Below are 22,310 nucleotides of genomic sequence, written 5' to 3' on the forward strand. Positions count from 1 at the left end.
AAGAGAACATTGCAAGTAGCCAACACAATGTTATTCAAGACTCAAAAGATTTCACCACAAAAGATTGCCTGTGTGCGACTAAGGTTATCACCAGTGTAGGCTTCAAGGATCTCTTTGGCCTCATCCGCAACCAGCTGCTTCGTTTGAGGTATATTTTTTTCTTTGGAATCATCCCCTCTGCGCAAGTATTTCGTTTGCCCCTGCGCCGCAAGACCCTATACGACGAGCAAGTTTTGTATACGATTTATCTGACGTTCGAGTAAACCATTTTTCTCTGCCAGTAGGAATAGAGAAGAGCGATATTTTCGGAAAGTTTTATTTTCCGCCTGTTTTACACGTAGATGGAAAGCATTGCATCCGCGCACAGCATTATAAAACTTTTCGTGATGTCTAGAAGCCGAGCTTTTGACTAACGGTCTGCCACAACACGCAATAAACCAGCAATAGCACGACAAATTTTAAAAATAAGCCACACAAATATGCCACTAGGCAGCGTTACGCCATCCTTACCAATCGTTTTTCCAGCAATTGCGTTAAAAAGGCATTAACGAAGTATCATTTGAAGATTTTGTTGCGTCCAGTTTGAAGCGGCTACTTAAGGGCACCGCTCCATGATTTCATAAAACTCCATGGTTTCATACGCGCCTAAATTCTGCATGCGCAGAGATGCTCGCAGTAAGCATGTTATCTGAGCGTGCCTGCTTTGCGTCTCATTACTCAGGAATGAGGGGTCATCTTGAATCAGCTGCGGGCGAGGGCTTGCCCCTGTTTCTGGCACGAGATTAGTTCCGGCACAATTTGCCGAAGGCAAACAATCCCCGCACTCCGCACCGCATCCGCTCGCTGGACGCTCGAGCATGCGGAGGGGCGTGGGCGTGTTTTGGGCGTGGGTGAGATGAAGCCAAGACCCGCAAAACACATCCATAATTCTCGCAGCACTGTGGATACCGGGCCGCGGGCCTCTTTCTACCGCACACGTTGTCTCGATCGAGCGTCTTGCCTGTGATGAGAAGATGCTCTTGCGCTACCGCGGAGGCGGAAAAGAATCACCGGTGGGCTCAGCTGTCGCTCGGTCGCGCTTGCGCGTGCATACCGAAGGTAATCCCGGTTATTCACGCCAGAGCGAAGGGGTGCAAGGTGTCTTGCCATCGGCGGGGTGACCCCCGTCTTGGGGGTTTGGCAGGAGAAGAAAGGAGGACGAACGCTTCCGGATCCATACATTTTTCGCACCTGTCCTGCACGCCGCGGGGAGAACAGTTTGAGCTATGTGCCCAGGTTCCTGCATAAGACGCTTGTGCATAGGTCGGAGATCTTACGGTAGAGATGCCTCGTACGGGATATTTTCGCTAGGAGAAGTATATTTTCCTTTTTACATTTCACCTACATCTCGGATCTTTTAGCGTATCTCGCCTTCAATATGCAAGTACTGACAACAGGGCCACTGTACTACAAGGATCCTTTATCTTCATTTTTGTTTCATTGTTATAGGCACTCTGAGGAGCTGGTGGAGTTGTTTCAGCGATAGCGGCGGTGTGGAGGCGCTGAAGCTATAGTGACGTAGGTAGTATGAATGAATGAATGAATGAATGAATGAATGAATGAATGAATGAATGAATGAATGAATGAATGAATGAAAGCGAGAACACAAACCTCCTAAACGTGAAAGATGGAGGAAACAGAAAGGAAAAGGAGTCACTAGAGGATCACAATTCATAAAAATTGTTACAATCTCAGCTTAGAAACACCAGTGCATTTTATGTTCGAGTTTGCCAATGAAGTAACATATTGAAGTAATTATGTAGTTCAGCCCCAGTTCATGCATGCACCTGATTACGGCTGTTTTAATTTACTTTTTACTTGGTTCCGTATCTTCGTGAATTCTTATATGTCATGAGTATGGTAATAGCTGGCCACTCTAGCGGTTCAACGACTGAAATGGCGCCCGAGTTTGAACACAATAAAATCAGAAACAAGAAAGAAAAAGATACGATGAAGACTGCCGATCTCATCGACTGCCGAAGATATTCGCAAGCTTCTTCGCCGATGAGCACATGATTATCTGGAGGAGGAGAGACGAGGAGACAGCGAGAAAAATTTTTCAGAGTACACCTAGCCGTACGCTGCAGCAGCGCCTGCGAGAGAACATGCATTGCTGCTAACTGTGATATGCATCGGACATTCATATTCATGTGCGGAAACTGGACCGGACCTAAAGATACAAGATTAAAGGCGGCCGTTTGGCGCTGTAGACAGTTTTGAAAGTGGTAGCGACCACTAATCCAGCTTTGGCCGATCTATGTGAGGTTAAGTACGTTGTACCACTGCTCACAAAGTTTCGATCAATAAATAACGTAGCCCTACTTCCTCTAGAGGAACCAAGGGCGACCATTGCTCAGTGAAGTAATATCTACAGACAACTCGGAAAGATTCCTGACAGCATTTCACTCAGCTTCTTAGCAAAATACCTCGTTTTTCTCCAGCCGTGTCACCAGCTCGAACGCCTTTCATTTTCAGTCTGCTGCGGTTCAAGAAGCTTCACTGGCATCTGCGCTCCCACTATCGTTACTGCCACGGTTCACTCTCGTGACGACTTAACACAGCCGATGACCCTTGTGCGGTAGAAGATAGCCCCGTCTACCCTTCACTTCCGATCCTCTGCTTTCCGCGCCGGGAGCGCGTGACAGTTTTGACTGAGCAGCCCTGGCGATGCGCGTTGGCCCGGGACTCTCGCGCCAGATCTAAGCACACGTCGTGGCTCCGTGGGGCGTGGCGGTCATTTCTCAGCTGTCGGCTGATGGCCCTTCGTTCCGCTCGGTTAATTCGGTGCGACTGTTTTCGGCCAGAGTGAGACTTGGGATTCATCCTTGCCCCTCTTCTCTGAAATCGCTCGTAAAGGAGTATTATGCCTTCCTCCAAGCGCTCGCCTCCCTCCCCCCCCTTTCCCCGCTCCAGCTCCCGACGACGTGAGACTAGCACTCCGTTCAGCGAAACTCAGGCGTGCAGACCCTCCCAGCAACTTCTGAAACACGAGGACCAGACTCTCGGTGCCTGCTGTCTCGAGTTACGCGTTGTGTTCGGTTCGGGTGCGATTTTGAACTCTGCGTACATTGGTGTCATCGCCTGTGCCACTGAAATAAGTTCTTCACTTGCGATGGCCGAGTGAAATAGAAGCACCTTCGCTACTGTGTTGTTGATGATGATGATACTGAATTTTTATGGCGCAAAGGCATCTGTTGCCAAAGAGCGCCATGGCACAAGGTATTTTAGTCTTCTCAAGGTGGGGTCGAAGACCCATTTGCCAGGCATTTCACCCTAAAGAAGCCGAGCCCCAGACCAAGGGAAAGCTTGTACCCATTGTACCACTGGTGGGTACCCGGCGGTACTGGGGTTCGCACCATGCACCTCTCGCATGTTCACTGTGTTGCCCACATACGTCGTGTAGTTTTGATGGGAGAAAAGCCCAGCCGCCGATAGAAACACCTGTGCACTAGTGCACCTTCCGCTGCTCGTGACTTTCAGGATAATTTGTTCCAGAATGTACACTACGTGTGACCACAGTGGGCGGACAATGGACTGCATCAGAGGATAGCAGAAAAAGCAATTGGGCCGTTTTTGTACCTGCCGGGGGCGACCGATGAAAAAGATCACGTGAACATTGTATACGGGACGACGCTGGAGTAGCAACTAATTGAATTTGTGACAGAGTTTCTCATTAGACAATGACGCTAAAACAGGAGCCTCAATTACGAAATTGTGCTTTGGTTCCAGATTTCACACAGCTTCCTAATATACGGAAACAAAATATGATTTGTGTCAGCGAGGCATTGGCCTTCTTTACGAGTCGAAACTTTGTTTTTGATAAGTCAGGATACTGCACATATGCATCGTGTGTGAGATGCAATGGCCCCTTGTTTAATCATTTTCTTCGCGGGGATGGGGTGAGGGGTAGGTTCTGCCTCTTGCGTGCCCCTTTCCCTTGAGGAACTATGTCGAAGAATAACTAATCATTTACAAAGCAAAACAGAGCAAACCTCAGAAAGGACACAGAAGGGGAAGGCAAGACACTGGCGCTAACAGCGGAAGTTTTGTTGTTCTGACACCTCGCTAAATATAAAGCAGTCATCAAAACCAACAAGAACAAAGCCTGACAGACAAACATCGGAACCAGAAATAGGGCAGGAGAACCGTGATCACTCAGCTCCCGATAAGATACGTAACTCCTTATCCAAAAGGGCGATGGAAGGAATGCTAACACAGCGCTCATTTAGGCTCGCGATTTTTCGGCCTCAATGATTTATCGCGTTAGTTTGTCCTCGAAACTGCGCTGCACGCTGATGTTACTCAACTCAGATGTGCAGTGAAAATCTCGGCAGTGAACACCCAGGAGGCCTGAAATCTGCCCTTTCACATTGTATTTGTGCTCTGATAATCTTTTATTAGGGCATATTTGCCGGTTTCGCCTACGTATGCATGGCCACAAGACAATGGAATTGAATACACGGCGCCTTCAGCACAAGAAACGAACCGCTCGCGATTTTTTATGGTGCCACCGGCGTATCCTCGACCCATATCATTTTTACGCGTTTGCACAGACTTCACAAGCGATTTGCAAAAGAGTTGAGATCTGGGCCAGTTGGTACACAGGCGAAAAAGCCAGTAAAAAAAAGACAAAGGACAACAGAAGGGATGCGCACAACTATGACTGGTCTAGCAACTGACAAGCGATCCGGAGCCGAACACTCGAAGCACGCTCGTAGTTGGTTAAGCGCGCCATCATTATTTCCTGCTTCAAAATTGCAGTCCAAAAATCCTGCACCACATGCTGGAAGATAGTTTTTGAAACCACACGCGCCGTCTAATGTATGCTTGATACCCGCCGACGGTCTTATCCTCAGTGGATGAGACTTCAGTTAAGAACAAAACAGACACGCAAAAGAGACAAGGATATGAAGATCACTGACATTTCCTACGCACACGGGATTTCACACAACTTGAGAAAGTTATGAGGAGGAGTAGGAATAGACGTCCTTTTTTCAGCTACGGATCGCTTGTCAAGTCTGTGCAAACGCGTTAATCAAATCGGTTGAGTATACGTCGGTGGCACCATAGACCATCGCGAGCGGTTCGTTTCTTGTTCTGAAGGCGCCGTGTATTCGATTCCCTTGTATTGTGGTCATGCATAAGTCGGCCAAACCGGCAGATGTCTTAATAAAAAAGATTATCAGAACACAACTACAGTACGACAGGGTAGATTTCAGGCCATCTGTGCGTTGACTTTAACACAAGCGTAACAAGAGAAACACAAGCGCGCTGCGCAGGTGCGGTGTGCCGCTGACAAACCCACGTGAGAAATCACCGAGGCCACAAAAATCGCGAGCCTAAACGAGCGTTGTGTCAGCACTCGTTCCATAGCTCTTCTGGATAAGGAACTACGTATCCTATCAGAAGCTGAGTGATCATAGTTCTCCTTCTCTATTGCTGGCTCCGACGTTTGTCTATCAGGCTTTGTTCTTGTTGTTTTAATGCGAAAGCACTACTCCAGACGTACCAACCCCGAACACGAATCTTGTAATCTTGTCCTGCCTTGAGCTCCGAGCTAACCCTAGCTTACCCGAGTTACTCGGGTAAGTTCGGAGGAGCGTCGCACCTGCTGCAGCCAATGGGAGGAGGGTGCCGCACCACCTAGGTCACGTAACCTTCTGGCGTCATCACAACCTGCCCTCGCAGGTGGTAGTTAAATGAGTGATTGGTCGCTAGAGGTTTCTCGGGAAGAGCAACATGGGTAGCACAATCCCTACCGATGGCTGTGATAGAAACAGCCACCTGCCAGTGCAGTGGCGCATCGCTTAGGCTGGTAGTGGTATGAGGACTCACCGCAATCTAATAATGTTAAGTAGAGAATGACCAATTCGGCATACATGGGCATTAACCCACTAAAGGTATCACGTCACACCCTTAAGGCCGAGCTTGTGTCCCCTCCAATCGAAGAATGAACACCTGCTTTCGCACGTTTACTCTGTTTAACTACGTTATACCCCTACCACTTTTTGATGCTTGCTGTATATTCACCGAGGTTTCATAACAATGTAATTTCAGTTGTTATTTTGCGTCAGTGTCTCGCCTTCCCTTTCTGTGTCCTTTGTGAGGTTTGAGCTGTTTTTCTTCGTGATCAGCGACCAACCAGCTTGAGATGCGTTACTCGTGTTAATTTATTACCCCAATGCCACTTTGCATATGTGTTTCTCTTATGCTTGCGTGCTTTTTTTGCTGGCTTCATCCATCAAGCGTCTTGTATCACTTCTCCAAGCAAAATACCTTTCGGTCGTTTGTAGAAATTTTCGTGTTTTATGTGAAACATAATGAAAGCGTTAACTCGATTCTCGACACACAAACTATGGACAGTTAAAGAAAGCTAAGCCACGGCTGCAGAATTTGTTCACTTTTCATTTTCTGGGCGAAATTTAGGAGTTTGTGTGAAGCACTGTCGTGTTTGAAAAAAATTACATTACTTTGTATCTCAAGCATTGAAGGTACATTTCAACTTTCCGTGCTTCAACTAGTGCACATTATCTTTAATTTTTGTTCTACATGTTTTGCTTCGCAATTTCTGCTCTGCAAGTCCTTTACCTACAATTTCAATTACAATTACAAATTACAATTTCTATATGTTTAGCTATGTTTTGCTGCAGGAGAAAGAGGACTATTTGTAACCGCGCTGAAATGGTGTCTTGCCTTTGCTGCTATGGAATTTCAATATATTGTTGCGGTCCATGGCTTCACTAATGCTCGATTCTAGTCTGAACCGCAAATACCAGCTCCTTGCCAGGAAATATTGTCTGGACGCTTCTCAGCACTAAAAGTAATAAATCAACAATAAACGAAACGCACGAAATTGAACAAGAAAAGCCCATGGAATCGCAACAGTTGGCAGTAATTGACGCCAAACACAGTATAGGACATAACTGTAGTTTTTTTTCTTTGCGGTAATTGTTACTAATAGACTCAAAAGAAAACATTTGACAGAAGTCTGTCTGGTTGGGAAATTAATTTAGTAGAAAGATGACTGACGCCAACCAGGTTTTTTTTGAAAAACACGACGTTTCCAGACCGGCTCGGTTCCTTCTTCAAGGTGTGACTACGGGCGAGGCGCAGCTTCGCTTTTTAAGCCCTCGTGTTGAATACCTCCTGGTCAATGGTCGCAAACAATGTATGTAAGACGAAGGAAGTGTCCCCAGGGAGCGATTAACATTCCTTCGTGTCTGTTCTTCACATGAAAAAAAAGAACCGAGAAGAACTGAGTAGTCTCCGATCTCCAAAAAAATGGGTACCCCAGTTCATTCATCCGACCTCAGCCAAAAGCAAAAAACAAAAAAAAAAACAAAAACAGCTCTATTCCTTCCGCAAGCACACGCCAGAACCGGAAACGTGTTTGCATACCATACGTGAAAGGCGTGAGAGAGACGCTGGCTCAAATTCTCGAAATGTTCGTCTGCCCGACAAACATTTAGCCCGCAGGCCCGCTTAGTTCGCGTCGGCCAGCCTATTGCGGCAGCCAAGTGACAACCGGATTTAGGGTGGCTGAACCTTCTATAAACAGCTAATTCTGCTCGCAGTAACAAGTTGACAGCTCTAAGCAACGCGAAAACATGCCACATCTGGTTAGCGACACTTTTCGCCTCTTTCGCGCAACTAACGTGATCTATAGTACCCGCCTACATTATTTTGTGGTCACTTATCTCAAGCCGCAGAAGTTAAATGCAAATGCGTTCATTTTTCTGTATGAACCTACGTTCAAAAAAGCGTCCGGTTTTGGATTTTTCTTGTTTGTTCGGACTCATCATGCGTGAAGAGATATTATCAATAGGATCTGTTTTGCTTGTTGTCTGCTTGAACACGAGGCCAATAGGCCTGTTGTCTCCTTCAAATATTATAGGTTACGAGAAGAATAATAGCAGTAGTGTTTCAGCTTGTAGGGTATAAATGAAAAGGTCTCAATTTAGATGGAACAAAGAAATAGTCGACCGTTCGTCCAACGTTAGCAAATAACTTTCCCGAACGTCTATGCTCAGTTATTTTATTTTTTGTTGGCCAGAATCGAGTTGCAAAATGCTACAGCCTACAAGCACGCTAACGTGGCACAGGGGCGAACAACATTAGCAGGAGCAACCATGAATTATTCACATTTCTTCTCAAGCGGTTCATGAACGAAAGAGAAGCCACTTAAGTTTCATAACAAATGCACCAGCAAGAATCTTCAATATCCAGTAGCCCGTACTCATGATCTCTTTGATCTCCGCTGGAACAGTTGCAAATTCCAAAGTGCGAACTTGAGCTCTTGGTATCATTCCTATCACGAAACACAGACGTGCACCTACGCAGTATTATTTCTTACCATTGTCCCGTAGACTTCCATGTCGATTCAAGGGATCTTCAAGCAGCCTTTCTGGTGTCTTGGCGGGGAAGCATTTCCTTCCGTCGATGGCTCTACGCGCTTCTCCAGGTCGGCACTCCTCTAGAGTGTGCCCGGAGCGCACCGTGTACCCTCTCTGTGTTCGAGGCGTAAAAGATTTTTTTTTTGTTGTTCTATAGTTCGCGATCACGAGTGCTCTGGGCTTGAAATTTTCCCATTACAAGGCTTGAGTAACAGAGGTCGAGAGATCGGCGCGAGCGACTTCCCCGTTCAGGAGGCCATTCACACCACAGAATCTGCCTAAAGCAAGAAAACTAAGCACGTTAGCGAGCTGGTTTTTGTGTTTGTGCGCCTTTTTTCTTGTTGATCTCGTTACTGGTATCACGAAATCTAAGCTTAGGGCATTCCGTGCGACATAGCGCCATTTTAACTGTCGCCTTTCACAGCCTGGTGGGCAGTCGGTCAACCATGGTCGCCGTTTATGAGGTTGTAAATAGGAATCGCCTGCACGGCCCTGTTCGGAGAAGTCATTCCTTCTATTATTTTTTTTTTGCACTCGCTCTCTTTCTGTGAAGGCGCAGCTTTAAAGTATGGTAATATTTTCGAAAGTATTTTTTTTGTTTCTGTGATTGCCCTCCGTCAAACACTTTCAGAGTGGTCCTATCTTGTTGCTGCTATAAATAGCAAGGCTCACTGGGCTACAATAAAATTCATGTCAGTGTTAATTCTTGCTTAGCTATTCGTCAAGAGAAGGTAAGAAATAATCGAATAATTTTTGTTTGTTGTTTTCTTAGAACACTTTTGAAACCCCTGAAAAATTAAGCCAAAAATATTTTTCTGCTTCCTTTGAGAATGCACCAAATAAATATAAATTTCGATCTTTTTAGCAGATTTTAGCGTCATCGATATCAATCGTTTAGGTTAGACGTGAAGTCTTTCGAAGTTCTTTTCATTGGCTTGGATAGCTTTCTTTGGCTTGATGCTTAATTTAGCACGAGAACCATCGCACTTCGATTAATTGTCGTACAGTCAACCCTTTGGTATTTGAGACGACCGCAATAATCTCAAAAGCTTTCGATAAAAGGTTGCTACTCACGTTCTGTGCGAGGTCGCCAACTGTTTTCTGAGGGCTAGGTTCCCTCGCCCTTCCACATCCCCATCGCCTAAGTCCTCCGAACCGTGGCCGGATGCTTAAGGCATGGCATCAATCACTTCTATTTCAGGCCTTTCCCAGGAATCTTCTCGACTTCCTGAGTTGGTACCGATGCACTTACTGAGGTGGCAGGCCTTGCAGCGCCGATCTCTGTTCTGGTTGGGTAGTAAGAGAAAATCACTATGCAGTGCACAAACAACCCACCCACTTGTGTGTCACATTCGCACTTCAGTAACGGAATTGCCGGCAAATATTCTTCACAAAGGCTCACACTTCCCTTTTGGCCAAATGGGCCCTGTTCATTTTTTTTAATTGGTTTAAGCCTGGTGACGCTTCTGCAGGTACAGGCTACTTCTCATTCCCACTTTATTTTTGACATTGCTTTCCTCCATTTAACCGGGAATGAGACTTCGATTGGGGCGCTACCATGGTCTTTGACCTGCCCTTATGTGGCGACCTGTGCACGCCTCTGTGTAAGCCTATCGTCAAACGAATCTTTAATCGAGCTCATCATCGCATCATTGCAGATTCTCACATTCCATTGGCCGGTATCGAAAGAAAGCATCCTTGGATTTCAGCGAGAACAGACCGAGCAATGTGTTCAAATGGGTACCCCCTGTATAGCCTAGTGAAGGCATTCGATGCTTCTCTGGCTATTGCTTTCATCTGAAGCCCACTTGCCTCCGCTTCTGCGGCGCGCACTGCTGTATCATCGCGTCTACGTCGTTGTGCCTCGATTGTTGCGACACGCACTATGGGGTCTTGCCCCTGAATCGTTTTTGCCTCTGCTGCGGTGGCACGCGCTGCTGTGTCTTCGTGTCCACGCCCTTTAGCCTAGATATCGGCGTCACTTATATTTGGTTCTTGTGATTGCAATCTCTGGCTTGCGGCCTCGGCTTCATGCCGTGCTGGGTCTTCGCAGGATCAGGGCTTCCGTTCACAATCTCGTTCCCGCCGCAAAGCTTGAAGGTTGCGCGTCCACAGGACCCGAAGTATCCATGGAGCCTGAAGCAGTGTCGCTCAGAGGGTTTATTGCTAAAACGGGTTATCATTTCTAGCGCGTCATGTCAACACATCGAACAATGCGCGTGGCAGTGGCAAAGACAAAGACGAAGAAACTCGCTCTTGAAGGTGCGCCGACTAGTGGGCAACGACTTCCCTCCTCGCCACTTGTTTCCTCTCCCACACCCACCTCCCCTCAATCTCTCCTTCTCTCTGTGGACACTGCAGCACTATTCCTCGATCTTCGGAATGGTGCATTTGCAGCTGTAGCTTTAAGGCTTCTGCGCCGATTACCTCGCGCTGTAGAGGATCTCCACTAGCAGCTTCGTCTGAACGTCGCCTTTGAAAATATCTGCCGATACCGCTTAGACCAAACCATCTTTCTACACTTTGTCAAGTGTGACTTTAAACTGTGGAGCTCATTGTTTTTGGAAAGCCCGCCCGACGAATACGAATGACAAAACACGTTACCACTTTAACTTATCTACCTTGAACGCACTAGCATTTTAGAAAAGCTTTATATTCTTCTTTACCACAGCTTGCTTTCAACTTAAAGGATTACAATCTAGTTCTCTTCCTCGGAACGGAGAAGAAGAACAGAATAACATCATCATCATCATCATCGTCATCATCATCGTCGTCGTCAGCCTGAGTCTATTAGCGATTACCTTAGTAAATACCTTATAGGCAACGGAGAGTAAGCTTATTGGTCTGTAATTTTTCAAGTGCTTGGCGTCTCCTTTATTATCAATTAAGATAATGTTTGCGTTCTTCCAAGCTACTGGTACGGTCGAGGTCGTAAGGCATTGGGTATAAAGGGTGGCTAGTTTTTCTAGCACAATCTCCCCTCCGTCCTTCCGATCTGCTGTTACCGATGCTCACCAGTTCCTTTTCCCCTTTGCATTGCTGCTTAGGCTTTCTTTCCTTCCTCTTTCGTTACTGAGGGGATGACGCGTTGCTGTGCGCTACTCTCCCTCGCATTAACGTTCTAATTACATTGCCTACTGTATAGATTTGCGTAGAACTCTTCGGCTACTTTAGCATCTTATCCATATTGTTAATGACATTGCCCTCCTTGTCCCTTAACACATACATCTGGTTTTTCCCTATGCCTAGTTTCCTCTTCACCGCTTTTAGGCTACCTCTGCTCTTTAGAGCATGCTCGATTTTCTCCATATTGAACTTCCTTATGTCGGCTGTATTGAGCGTATGAAGCGGAAACTTACTTTTCTCAATAAAATTGCGTGCATAGCGATCACAAAGGGAGGAAAAGTTAGCCATTGTGAAAGCCACAAATGCTGCATTTTCTGTTGTAAAGGAACTGCTATCAAATATGAGCAAAAAGGATCGCAATTTTTTTCTTTCCTAAATTTTCCCGCCTTTAATTGCTTGCGCACAGGAGTTCGATTTTTTTTCATTGCGAGAGCGAAGCGAGGTCATATGAACTGGCAAAACTTTTTTGTCTAATTTTCGAGCATTTCACGTGACTTTTTTTATTGTACCCTTCGTGCTCGAAACGCAGCTAGAGGGTCCATAAAATACTTATCAAGAAAAGGTTCACTGTTCCTTCCGTATTGAAGGACTCTACTTCATAAAGTGCCCTCCAGGAAGCATTTTTCAAATCCATTTTATAGAAGTGGGGTTATTGGGAATCTAAATTTACCCTTTCTACTCTTCGCACCTGTTTTTCTTCTTTCAATATTAATAGGACGCTCAAAGCCAAATGCCTCTTTACCGGCCCCACCCGGAAAGCGTCATCCATGACATCATCATACCCTATAGTTTGCTTTTTAACTTTTTTTAGTTATCTCAAGAGGCAGCTAATTCCAGTCATGGAGTGCATGATAGGCCATGCTCCGTCGTGTCGTTCTGCTTTTAGTTTCTGTTCTGCTGTAGTTGCTTCGCGACCTTCATTTAGGGCCCGAATGTAGCTGGCGAATAGGCTTTTCGAAACTTATGCACACAGTCCCGTTGTACGAAGAGGGCGCGATCATTAAAAAGTCTCAAGAAAGGGCAAGCCAATTCTCGACCGCAATCCGGCGTTCTCTCCTGCGTGTCGAATGCAGTGTTTATCTCAAATGTTCACAATCTAAGGACTGCGAACCTTTACTTACTATACCTAAAGATTGTAACAGGGCGCGTTTTAAAGCAAGGAACGGGCAACAGGCTAAAAATTTTCCGCTCCTTGAGGGGGATGCTTGCGAAGAAATGCAACTTCATGCACCAGCACACAGCTCCGTGTATCTGGGATTTAGAAACAGCAATTATAGACGACGTAATACCGCCATGCCGACACCACTTATGTGCTTGCAAATCACGCTACTGCAGTATACATGTACGTACTTTTCTGTCGTCCGGCAGATGCGGCACTATTTTTCACCACTAACGAGCTCGGGGAATTTTTTCTCCCCCACCCCCTTTCCCCCTATCACACGCGCCCCCTTTCCTTTCCGAGCGCGCGCCAAATGAGTGTGATTTGTGCCGGAGGACACGCCTTCCGGCTCGGTGCGGATGTAAGCGCGGTATACCTCTGCATTTAGATAACAGTAGTTTATGAGGGCGACGCAAAAAGAGCGAGTAAGAAAGATGCACTATGCACTTCTTCGTCTGTTCATTGTTAGCATCTTGCTTTGTGCCTGGCCTCAGTTATGACACTGTCCTGAGAGAAAGAAAGCGACCACCGTAATGACTGGCTCGACAAGAAGCTACCAAAGGAGGAGCTTATCGTCCTGTGGAATGCGAAGGTCTTCAAACTGCAGGTCGCAATCGCTTTGGAGGGTTATAAAACGCGTGTTGATTGCGAGAATTATTCTTATTATTTTTAATCTGTTGTAGTAGAAAATTTTACAGTAATAAAGTCTTAGTGAGTATGGACGTCGTTTAAATAGCGAATTAGGTTTCCAGAAAATTCAGAACCGGCCACTGACCTTTCGTACCACGACAAACGAGATATGGTGGGCACTTGCTGTGCGATGTACACAAGTCAGTAGTTACACCATTAGTAACGACTGAATACCACATATTGGCGACAATGCGATGTTGAGAGCATAGCCGCAATTATTTATTGTGAAATTGCCGTCTTGTCTTACCGCTGTCGTGAACCAGGTGGCATGTGATTAGGGTTCTTTGTTTTCGGGTAAAACCCAATTTTTCCCCGATTTCTGGCACAACTACTCTGCCCGCAGTTGGCGCGCGTGAGAGAGGTGGCCGACAGATAGAGACGAAAACGAGTTGACGTTATGGTAACTAAGAGCCGTACTGGATCCATTGCTGAAGGAGCTGCTAAGTCAGTCGTTCGATGACTGCCGACCTCTCTTGATTTCCGTGATCGACGATGTAGGACATACTTCGCGGGGAGTTTAACCAGTACTTGCTGAAAGACGCCCTACTAATACAGGTGTTGAAGTCATGGGCTTTTTTCACGCCCGGCGCAACTGTGCGCTACCCCGACCTAGCAAACGCCGCGCTGTCAATGTCATGCATAGCTAATGGCAAATGTGATGTTGAGAGAATATTCTCTCAGCCGTGATACCTCCAAAAGACAGGGCAGGTCTCGTATGGAAGCAAAAATGTTTCGCATGCAAATGATTAGGTCGGTTAACAAGGACGTGTTAAAAGACGATGACCAACTCTTATGAATAAAATGTTTCATGTCCCAAGACTGATCCAGGTTCTTTACTAGTGATTATTAATTAGGAAAAAAAACGCTAAATTCTGGGAAATTTACTTGAAGCATCCGATTTTCCCCCGCTTACCAGCCTGAAACATAGGTGAAATTGTTACCCTCCTATTGAAAAAAAAATCAAATAAATTATTACAGTTTGTGAATTTAACCCGAATTTCGGAACGTTTCCAAGAAAAACCCAATTTCTCCTCTAATATCAAGTTGAAAAATAGCGCCCGATTTTTCGCCCAAATTTAAAAAAATATAAAACTCCGAAAGGAAGAACCCTATATGTGACCCAGGCCTGAGCAAATATGCAGACTGCTCTTACAATGCAGTGAATAGGCTTTGAAGAATAGGCCAGTTTATCGTAGTTGAAAAGAAGCGGCTGCGTACAGATGTGTGCAAGCAGGACCTCAGCGTCCGATTCAAAAGCCAAATACTAAAATACTTGCATTAGACGTTGCATCGAGCTGCTTAAAAGTTGAATATGAAGGCCCTTGTCAAACGTAGATGACCCAAGGGATTTTCTTCTAGGCCGTGTAGTGTGGCTCTTGCAGCATCCATGGAAGTCATGACTTTCGGTGGTGTAGGGAATAGAGTTTCCCTCACTTTCAAGAGAGTTACAAACTCTGGCGATGCAAAACGATCCACACAGCATGGTACATAATCAAACCGCTTGGTCAGCAAACTTTTGAGAATACTGTACACAGCTACTGCCGTCAGAGGCCTTATTTCGAGATGGCTATATAGTATACTGGAACTGCCGGATATTCTGTTTTGAATTCACTGATGTGCCGTGTGGATGGATGTTTTGAAAAAAACTTACGTCATGACAAGCACATCTATTTTTTTTTTCTTTGTTGAGAAATAAACAGTGGCACTATCAAGCAGTAATTTCTATTTATATATTCCCGCCAAAAAAGAAAACTTTCATTAAGGACGAACTGGTGAGCTAGTTCGTTACACAATGCAAATGATTCCCAGCGCACAAGAGACGTAAACTGACAGAAACACACCACAAAGCACCATGTGCGGCGCCTTGTGGTGTGTTTTTTTGTCAGCTTACGCCTATTTCCTGTGCGCCGGGAATCATTTGGTTGCCTTAATTAAGCATCCTGCCTCCATCAGCGAGGTAGGTCGGAAACTGTTCGTTGCACTGAAGTGTATGCAGCATTTTGAGCCTAGTTTTTAACTTTTCACTGAGGGGAGGTGCTGTTCAATGGGATGGAAATCACTGTACTTACGTCCACCACTATGCCACTACACGCGCTAAGTACACTACTAACCACATATCACAATGCCGCATTCGCAACTTTAAAATGACAGAGTGCACAACCGGAGTACTGTTCAGGTCCTCTTTCTCGCTCAACACGATTTCTGCATGTAATTCGCTGCCAGCAGGCATTGCAGTCATCGAATTAAATCAAACGTTCTTTTCCAAGTTCTTATAAACTCTCAAAGGTATAATGGTTTGACCGCTGTATTTGATTTGATTTCTTTTTGCTTGTGCATGGTTCCCTTTTACACATTTCATAATTTTGTTGCGCACTACTGTTTTCTTGCGTTTTTCCATGGTTTGGTACTTACTGCCGCCGCGAGATATGTTTCGTTGCAAAAAATATCAATGCCTTGCAGTACTACTCCTATCCTCAAGCGCACACATTGTAAGTCTTCTTGTGCGTGAAATTAGGTTTGTGTGATAAATGAATAATCCATAATTTTCTGCAAATAAAAGAATAAACAAATCATTGCCCTTGATATTGTAGACTGGGGTTTGATTCAAGGCGTGTTTCGACACGAGCCGTTGAATTCTACGAACAGCCCTAGTAGAGAACACCGCGCTCGAAGAGCATGGCTGTTTCGCCCACTTTAGTTATATATTAAATATTTAATCCGGCCCGTGTGATGTACGAGGAAACCACATGTAACCGCTCATTCCTTTCGGAACGCTGCTGGGAAAAGTTAACTAATCTTAAAGAAACTGTGCTGCTGTCACAGCATTTTGAGCTTCGCGACATCTATGTGCGCCGACCGACTTCTCTGTTTGCAGCATAGTGCTTTGCTCGCTGTTAAGATGGCGCCACAGATCAGTGCAAGACTGGATATATTCTGCTTGTATCTCACTTCCTCAAAACCCCGTCAAATCATGTGATCGATCCGTTTACACGTTTCAGAGGAGAATCGGACTTCTACGCCTGTGTTGTCACTAAGATGGGCTCTGTGATCCTGTGACTCGATGACTTAAAATAAATCTAGGCGGTCGTATTTCCACCACGGTTTTGAAGATGGTCGAAAAATTCGGCGGAATGGCATCAACACAGCCGAGGTAAACCCGAGCATTATAATAATGCTACAAATCTTGTGTCAATTAAAAAGAACGTTACGTGTTTCATAGGAAAATTACGCTAATATTAAATATTAAGAAATGATATATGTCATACTGTTAACATGAGTTTTGAAATTCTAACTAAACAATATGCGGTGCTCAAAATCTTTTCTAATGCTCAAGTCATAAATATAAAATAATATTAGAAATATATTTCAATCATTGTAACCCAGGACTTTTCATTGTAACCGCCTCCCCCCTTCTCCGCGGATATCAAAGATACCATACACTGGCATACCATACACGCACGCCATAATAAGGCCAGCAATTACAGGGACAGTTATGCACATACCTCCTCGCAGATCCGTTACTAGTTTGTGCTCAAGTATGGTTGTTAGCAAAGTGTACCTCGTATTTACATTGGTCTCCCCATAGACCACAACGCGGAAGAAATTTGTGTGCCGCCATTTTGAAAGCGCTGTGGCACCATCTGTTCAACGCGTACTTTCGCAATGCCACGCAAGGTGACACGACGCAGGGCGCATACGGGAGCAGCGTCTAAACGGCACTATGTAATCGCTGCACGACGCCGTATTTGAAGACATAATTTGCAGTGATCGAGTTTATTATCCTCTGACTTTCGGCGCGGTCCTTGTGTCCACTGGCAATGGGTCTTCAAGGCCCCAGGTCCACCATCGGGGCACATGCCTCCGGCGAATGCAAGAACTTCGCATGCGATTTTCTAAAAAACACGTTTTATTCAAAGTCCGCGAAACGATGAGAAAGGGTTCAATAAAGCAGTGAGCGTTGCTATAAACGGCTCATCTGCAGGCCTGCCCTTTGCGCAGTAATGCTGGAATACGTGTACAGATAGCAGGTCTCATATGGTTTTTTCGAGCCAAACCCTCCTAGACTGGCACTTGTTACGAGCCATGAATTAGGAAAGTGTGTAGCCGCGATATTACGACATCCGAGGTACACGATGAAAAAGGGAACCCACTCAGCCTCACCCACTTATGTAACACTTGAGCACTGGAACTGCAAAGGCGAGCCAGTTTAAACAACCAAAATGGGCTCACAGAGGATCGCTCCACTCGATTAGATTCATTCGCTTCTATCAGGGATGCTGCAAGCCACCGCATTATATATTTCAGTGCGACCACATAAATCGATGCCGCTAACGGGTAAACACAGAAAACAAACGCTGCTGTTTCAGGCTGGACTTGTCGTTTCGTAGCAGAGAAGCACTTGGTCGGAGCTGTGGTTACTACGATGGATACCGACCGTCAAGCACTACAGGCTCGAGCTTCGCGAAATCCGAGGGCTCCAACCATCCGTCACTACACGCATACAGTGGGGCACCACTGCGGCGCACGCAACCTCCGCAGGGAGCAGAGCTGCAGAGCACCTCGCAGCAAGGAAACAGGCTTCCGACTCCATAAACGAGACATTTATTCACCCCGTCCCGAATGCCCCGAGCATACCTGCACGCTCCCGCAACACGGTCACTGAGTGCTAAGCGTATTGAGATTGCCACGCACTTGGGTTTACCGTTGCAAACGCCGTACTTACTCGTGCTTTCGTACTTGCCTTGTATTTCGTTCTATGCACCGCAGCAGTACACATTTCTCGGAGGTCGGCATTATTATCGCCTGATGTGAAACGATGCACGATGCGGGCTGAACACTCCGCAGCGGCACACCTCTCGACACGTGTCGCGCACATCGCACACAGCACTCCACAACCAAGCTGATTCTTTTCATCTGCCTATTAATGACTGCGTAGACAACGCAGTGCTCCCCAGATGTCTTCTTGTACTTCCAACAGTGTAACACGGACATGTTTAAGCACTCTGAGAGGTTACGAAGCTCGCTTGTTGTGCATGGCGCAAAGGCACTTCGTAGCTTTTTGGCAGCCGCCTGTTGCCTCGTGTTTGCGGGTACATGCGAACCGGTCCCGGTGCGAGAGTATCGCATTCTCGTCTATAGTCTCTGTATAAATAGAGGCTCCGTGCCTGATAAGAACTGCGCTGTCATGGGCCTGTGAGCGCTGCACTACACAGCGTGCAAACTTCCTGTCCGCATGCTCTCTGTGCGTTGCAGTCACCGGATAACTCACGCAATAATTCTTACCGCCTCTTCTATATCGGGAACTTTCTAACATCCACGTAGCAGGCTCCTAAGATATATTTTTAACGCAAAAGGATATATCTTTCGGCAGAAAAACAGCGACAACAACTTCCGAGTGTGTCAGTGTACACACTCGCGCAACGTAGCTAACGGCGCGGTTCCGCGCACCGATCCTTATTAGAATAGTTGGCTGCGTCGCCGCGGTGTGGCGCCAATTTCGTGAAAATCGCTAATGGCCTGAGCAGTACGCCTCGCATTCATTTTGCTCATAACTATGGAAGGACTATTCCTGTTTCAGTTTTGGCGGATTCTTTTAGTTTCATCGATGAATTGAGGCCTTTCTTTAAATATATTTTTTCTCACATACAGTCATGAAGAGTCTTTTTTTCCTTCACTGAAGATCAGTAGTACCGTAATATAGAAAGAGTAGAGAACATGGCCGCCCGTTTTTGTTTCAATAACTATTCAAAGAGTTTCAGTGTGACAACTGCAAATGATTGCCATGGCTGGGATACGCTCGAAAAACGGAGAAAAATGCTTGGTTTAAAATTATTCCACGATAACTTTCATTCCAAAACAGCTATAGAACCCGGTCGGTACATGTTGATTCCCAATTGCATTTCGTCAGTAGAACAAATCTCTTCAAAATGACCCTTTTCCCCGAACAATCAGGGAATTGAATCGACTAGATAGTGTTGTTGCAACTGTCGTATAAAATGATTTGTTCGTTCTATGCTGAATTAATTCATCTCTTAGCATATTCTGATTGTTGATGTAATCTATCTGCACATATGTTTTTTTGCCCTGCATTTTACCCCCCCCCCCCCCCGCCGTATTGCCGCACTGGCGCTGTGGATGCACTGATAAATAAATAAATAAATAAATAAATAAATAAATAAATAAATAAATAAATAAATAAAATAATAAATAAATAGATAAATAAATAAATTATCTTGCAATGACATCTGGGCTATCTTCGTCATCTGTGAGATCATAGGAAATCCAAACTCAAGGTTGGCGACACGACAGCAGCCCCGCGTCAGTCGCCTGGCGGCGAGATGTGAATTTGTCGCCGGCATGCAAGGATGTGTTCAGCCGCGTCAAACTCTCTTCACGGTTCATATTTCCGCTTTTTGCAATGGCAAACACTTCTTCGCCTTCGTGGAAATTATCAACTCACTACTGTAGTGTTCTGGAGTGGCACAACAGTTTGCACAACAGTCTACGGCGTCCCTCATAGCACTTCTGTAACATCGGGACGTTAAACGCAACAATTTACGATTTATTATGCTTGTAATATGGGTGACAACACCTCCGAGGTACTTTGTTCAATTGCATATTAAGTGGATACGAATGACCGTGGCAACGAGCGCGGAGTTCTTCCTTTAGCACTGAAAAATCACCGGGGGCACTTAGGAGCTCACATGTGAGCAATGCGAAAGCATTCCTATTATATTTCAATACTATTCTAATTCCATTAAAATTCCATTGTAATTCTATTCCAATTCTATTCCTATTCTATTATAATTCTATTTCAATTGCTTTCTAATTCTATTCGATTCCTTGGTAGTTGGTGCACTTATAAGTACGAGTACTGACAGTTACTGGTTAACATTTCGCATTTTCCCCGCCTTTGATACGTCACACCTTCTCCCCCAATCGTGAGATTAGTAACGCCATCGCTTTTGCAGTAATGCTTTTCCAGTAATGCTTTTGCAGTAAGAAATCTTTCTTGTGCACTGTTACTTATTATTTTGCTCTTATTAACGTTTTACGCTCTCTGTGTTTCTACTTTAGAAAATGCAGTAAAACGCAGTTGAGCACTTGCACCCGCACTGGAAGCAGTTCATTGAAGCAAGATCACCGAAGTCGCGAAACAACGCGTTTATTTTGGTGCTAGCGCCCCCCCTGCAAAGAAGCGACCCATACAACGGCGCTCATTGCTTGCTCCCGGAGCGGCCTAGCCGAGGTTGGGGTCCACCTGTACACTGCTCTCTTCCGTCCCTTGACAACAACTGTTATTGCAAAGCGATGTTCCGCGTTAATATCCAGTAGCTGTAAGACGCAGTGTTTAAAGCAACAAGAAATGAAAAGGAAGAAATATATATATATATATATATATATATATATATATATATATATATATATATATATATATATATATATATATTCCTCTAAAACAGAGCGCTCTAAAATAAGCGCTGAAAGAATGTCGATACAGCCAATAAGCCTGACCAGCCGAGATGCTGAACTGGTCTTACCCTTCAGCTTTTATAGGGTCTCCTAGTTTGCTCCTCGGCTGGCCCATGGGTCACTGTGGGCGTCAATTTTACAGCTTGCCTTTCTTCTTTTTGTCGAGGCGCCACTGTCAGCAATAAAGAAACAACCATCGCACAAATCCAAGTGAGATCACAAACTTTCTATTCTGCGATGTGCTAGGTTTAGAGCGCCAAGATTAAAATTTCTGGTAATATATATATATATATATATATATATATATATATATATATATATATATATATATATATATATATATATATATATATATATATATATATATATGTGTGTGTGTGTGTGTGTGTGTGTGTGTGTGTGTGTGTGTGTGTGTGTGTGTGTGTGTGTGTGTGTGTGTGTGTGTGTGTGTGTGTGTGTGTGTGTGTGTGTGTGTGTGTGTGTGTGTGTGTGCGTGCGTGCGTGCGTGCCGTTGGTTTCGTGCTTTTTGATTCGAAGTGGCCGAAGCCTTCTTATACATTTCAGCCCTTTCTTTTCCTTGAACATACAGGAATCGACGCGCTCCTTTACAAGAAGTATTTCAAAGGCTCTGGACTTCCACCATACACATTCAATGCTCGTCTGGTATTTGAAGCATGGTCTACCACATTATACCAATACAAGATATTCTTTGACCATTGGGCAGCTGATTATTTCGGCCCATAGACGGGGGCAATCGGCCGGCACCGGAGCGTACGTCTTTCTGACAATCCCTGATACGACACGGACGTGCGTAAGTTACAAAATGATCTATACCGTGCTGCTGTGCTTTATGTAGCTTGATAACTCGTAAAAGACGAATTCACTTCCGGGATAAAAGAGGCGAATCCAGAGACGTTGTGAAGAGGAAAAAAAAGGAAGGTATGACAGCAAAACTCTAAGACCTAGCATCTTTCACAGCGTCTGTTTTCCTACATTTTGTTTTCTGTGGGCGATGAAATGCGGTGCATTTTCTTTTCCTCTCAAATTCGAACCCAGGCTGGCGTCTTTTTGTGCTCCAAGTCGAAAGATCCGTCTTCATTTTCTTAACGTTGTTATCTCGCCATGCGGATAAAGCTTGTCTTCGCTGTTCCGACGTCCAGGGCTCAGGAGTGGCGGCGGGAGAAGGAAGGAAGGGGGGGGGGGGGAGTGGGGGGGGTTACCAACGCTCCAATGGCTGTTGATCCGCTCTAGCGTAATTCCCTTCTCGGAAGACAAATGTCGGTCTCAGTGGGAACTCTGAGATATAGTTGAATCTATATCCTTCTTCTTTTACTTAAACATGTTAGAATCATGGATCACTGAATACAACTTGCATAAAACAATAACCTTCGAGGCGACGAAATGAAATAAACAAAAATGGCAGCCTTTTC

The 22,310-nt window shown here is 45.2% G+C and overlaps 1 protein-coding gene across 1 annotated transcript in view; it reads right to left on the minus strand.

Annotated features, from left to right (window-relative positions):
• LOC144114619 (uncharacterized) overlaps nucleotides 1-12,958 on the minus strand; it is a 46,468-nt gene extending 33,510 nt beyond the window's left edge. The window contains exons 1-3 of the mRNA XM_077648477.1: nucleotides 12,909-12,958; nucleotides 9,507-9,718; nucleotides 8,393-8,546 (exon numbers count right to left, since the gene is read on the minus strand). Of these exons, the coding sequence (XP_077504603.1) occupies nucleotides 8,393-8,413 (21 nt within the window). The 5' untranslated portion in view covers nucleotides 8,414-8,546; nucleotides 9,507-9,718; nucleotides 12,909-12,958. The remainder of the gene's footprint in view (nucleotides 1-8,392; nucleotides 8,547-9,506; nucleotides 9,719-12,908) is intronic.
• Nucleotides 12,959-22,310: the final 9,352 nt, after the last annotated feature.

This window comes from Amblyomma americanum, chromosome 1 (genome assembly GCF_052857255.1).
Source record: "Amblyomma americanum isolate KBUSLIRL-KWMA chromosome 1, ASM5285725v1, whole genome shotgun sequence".
Taxonomy (NCBI): Eukaryota; Metazoa; Arthropoda; class Arachnida; order Ixodida; family Ixodidae; genus Amblyomma; species Amblyomma americanum.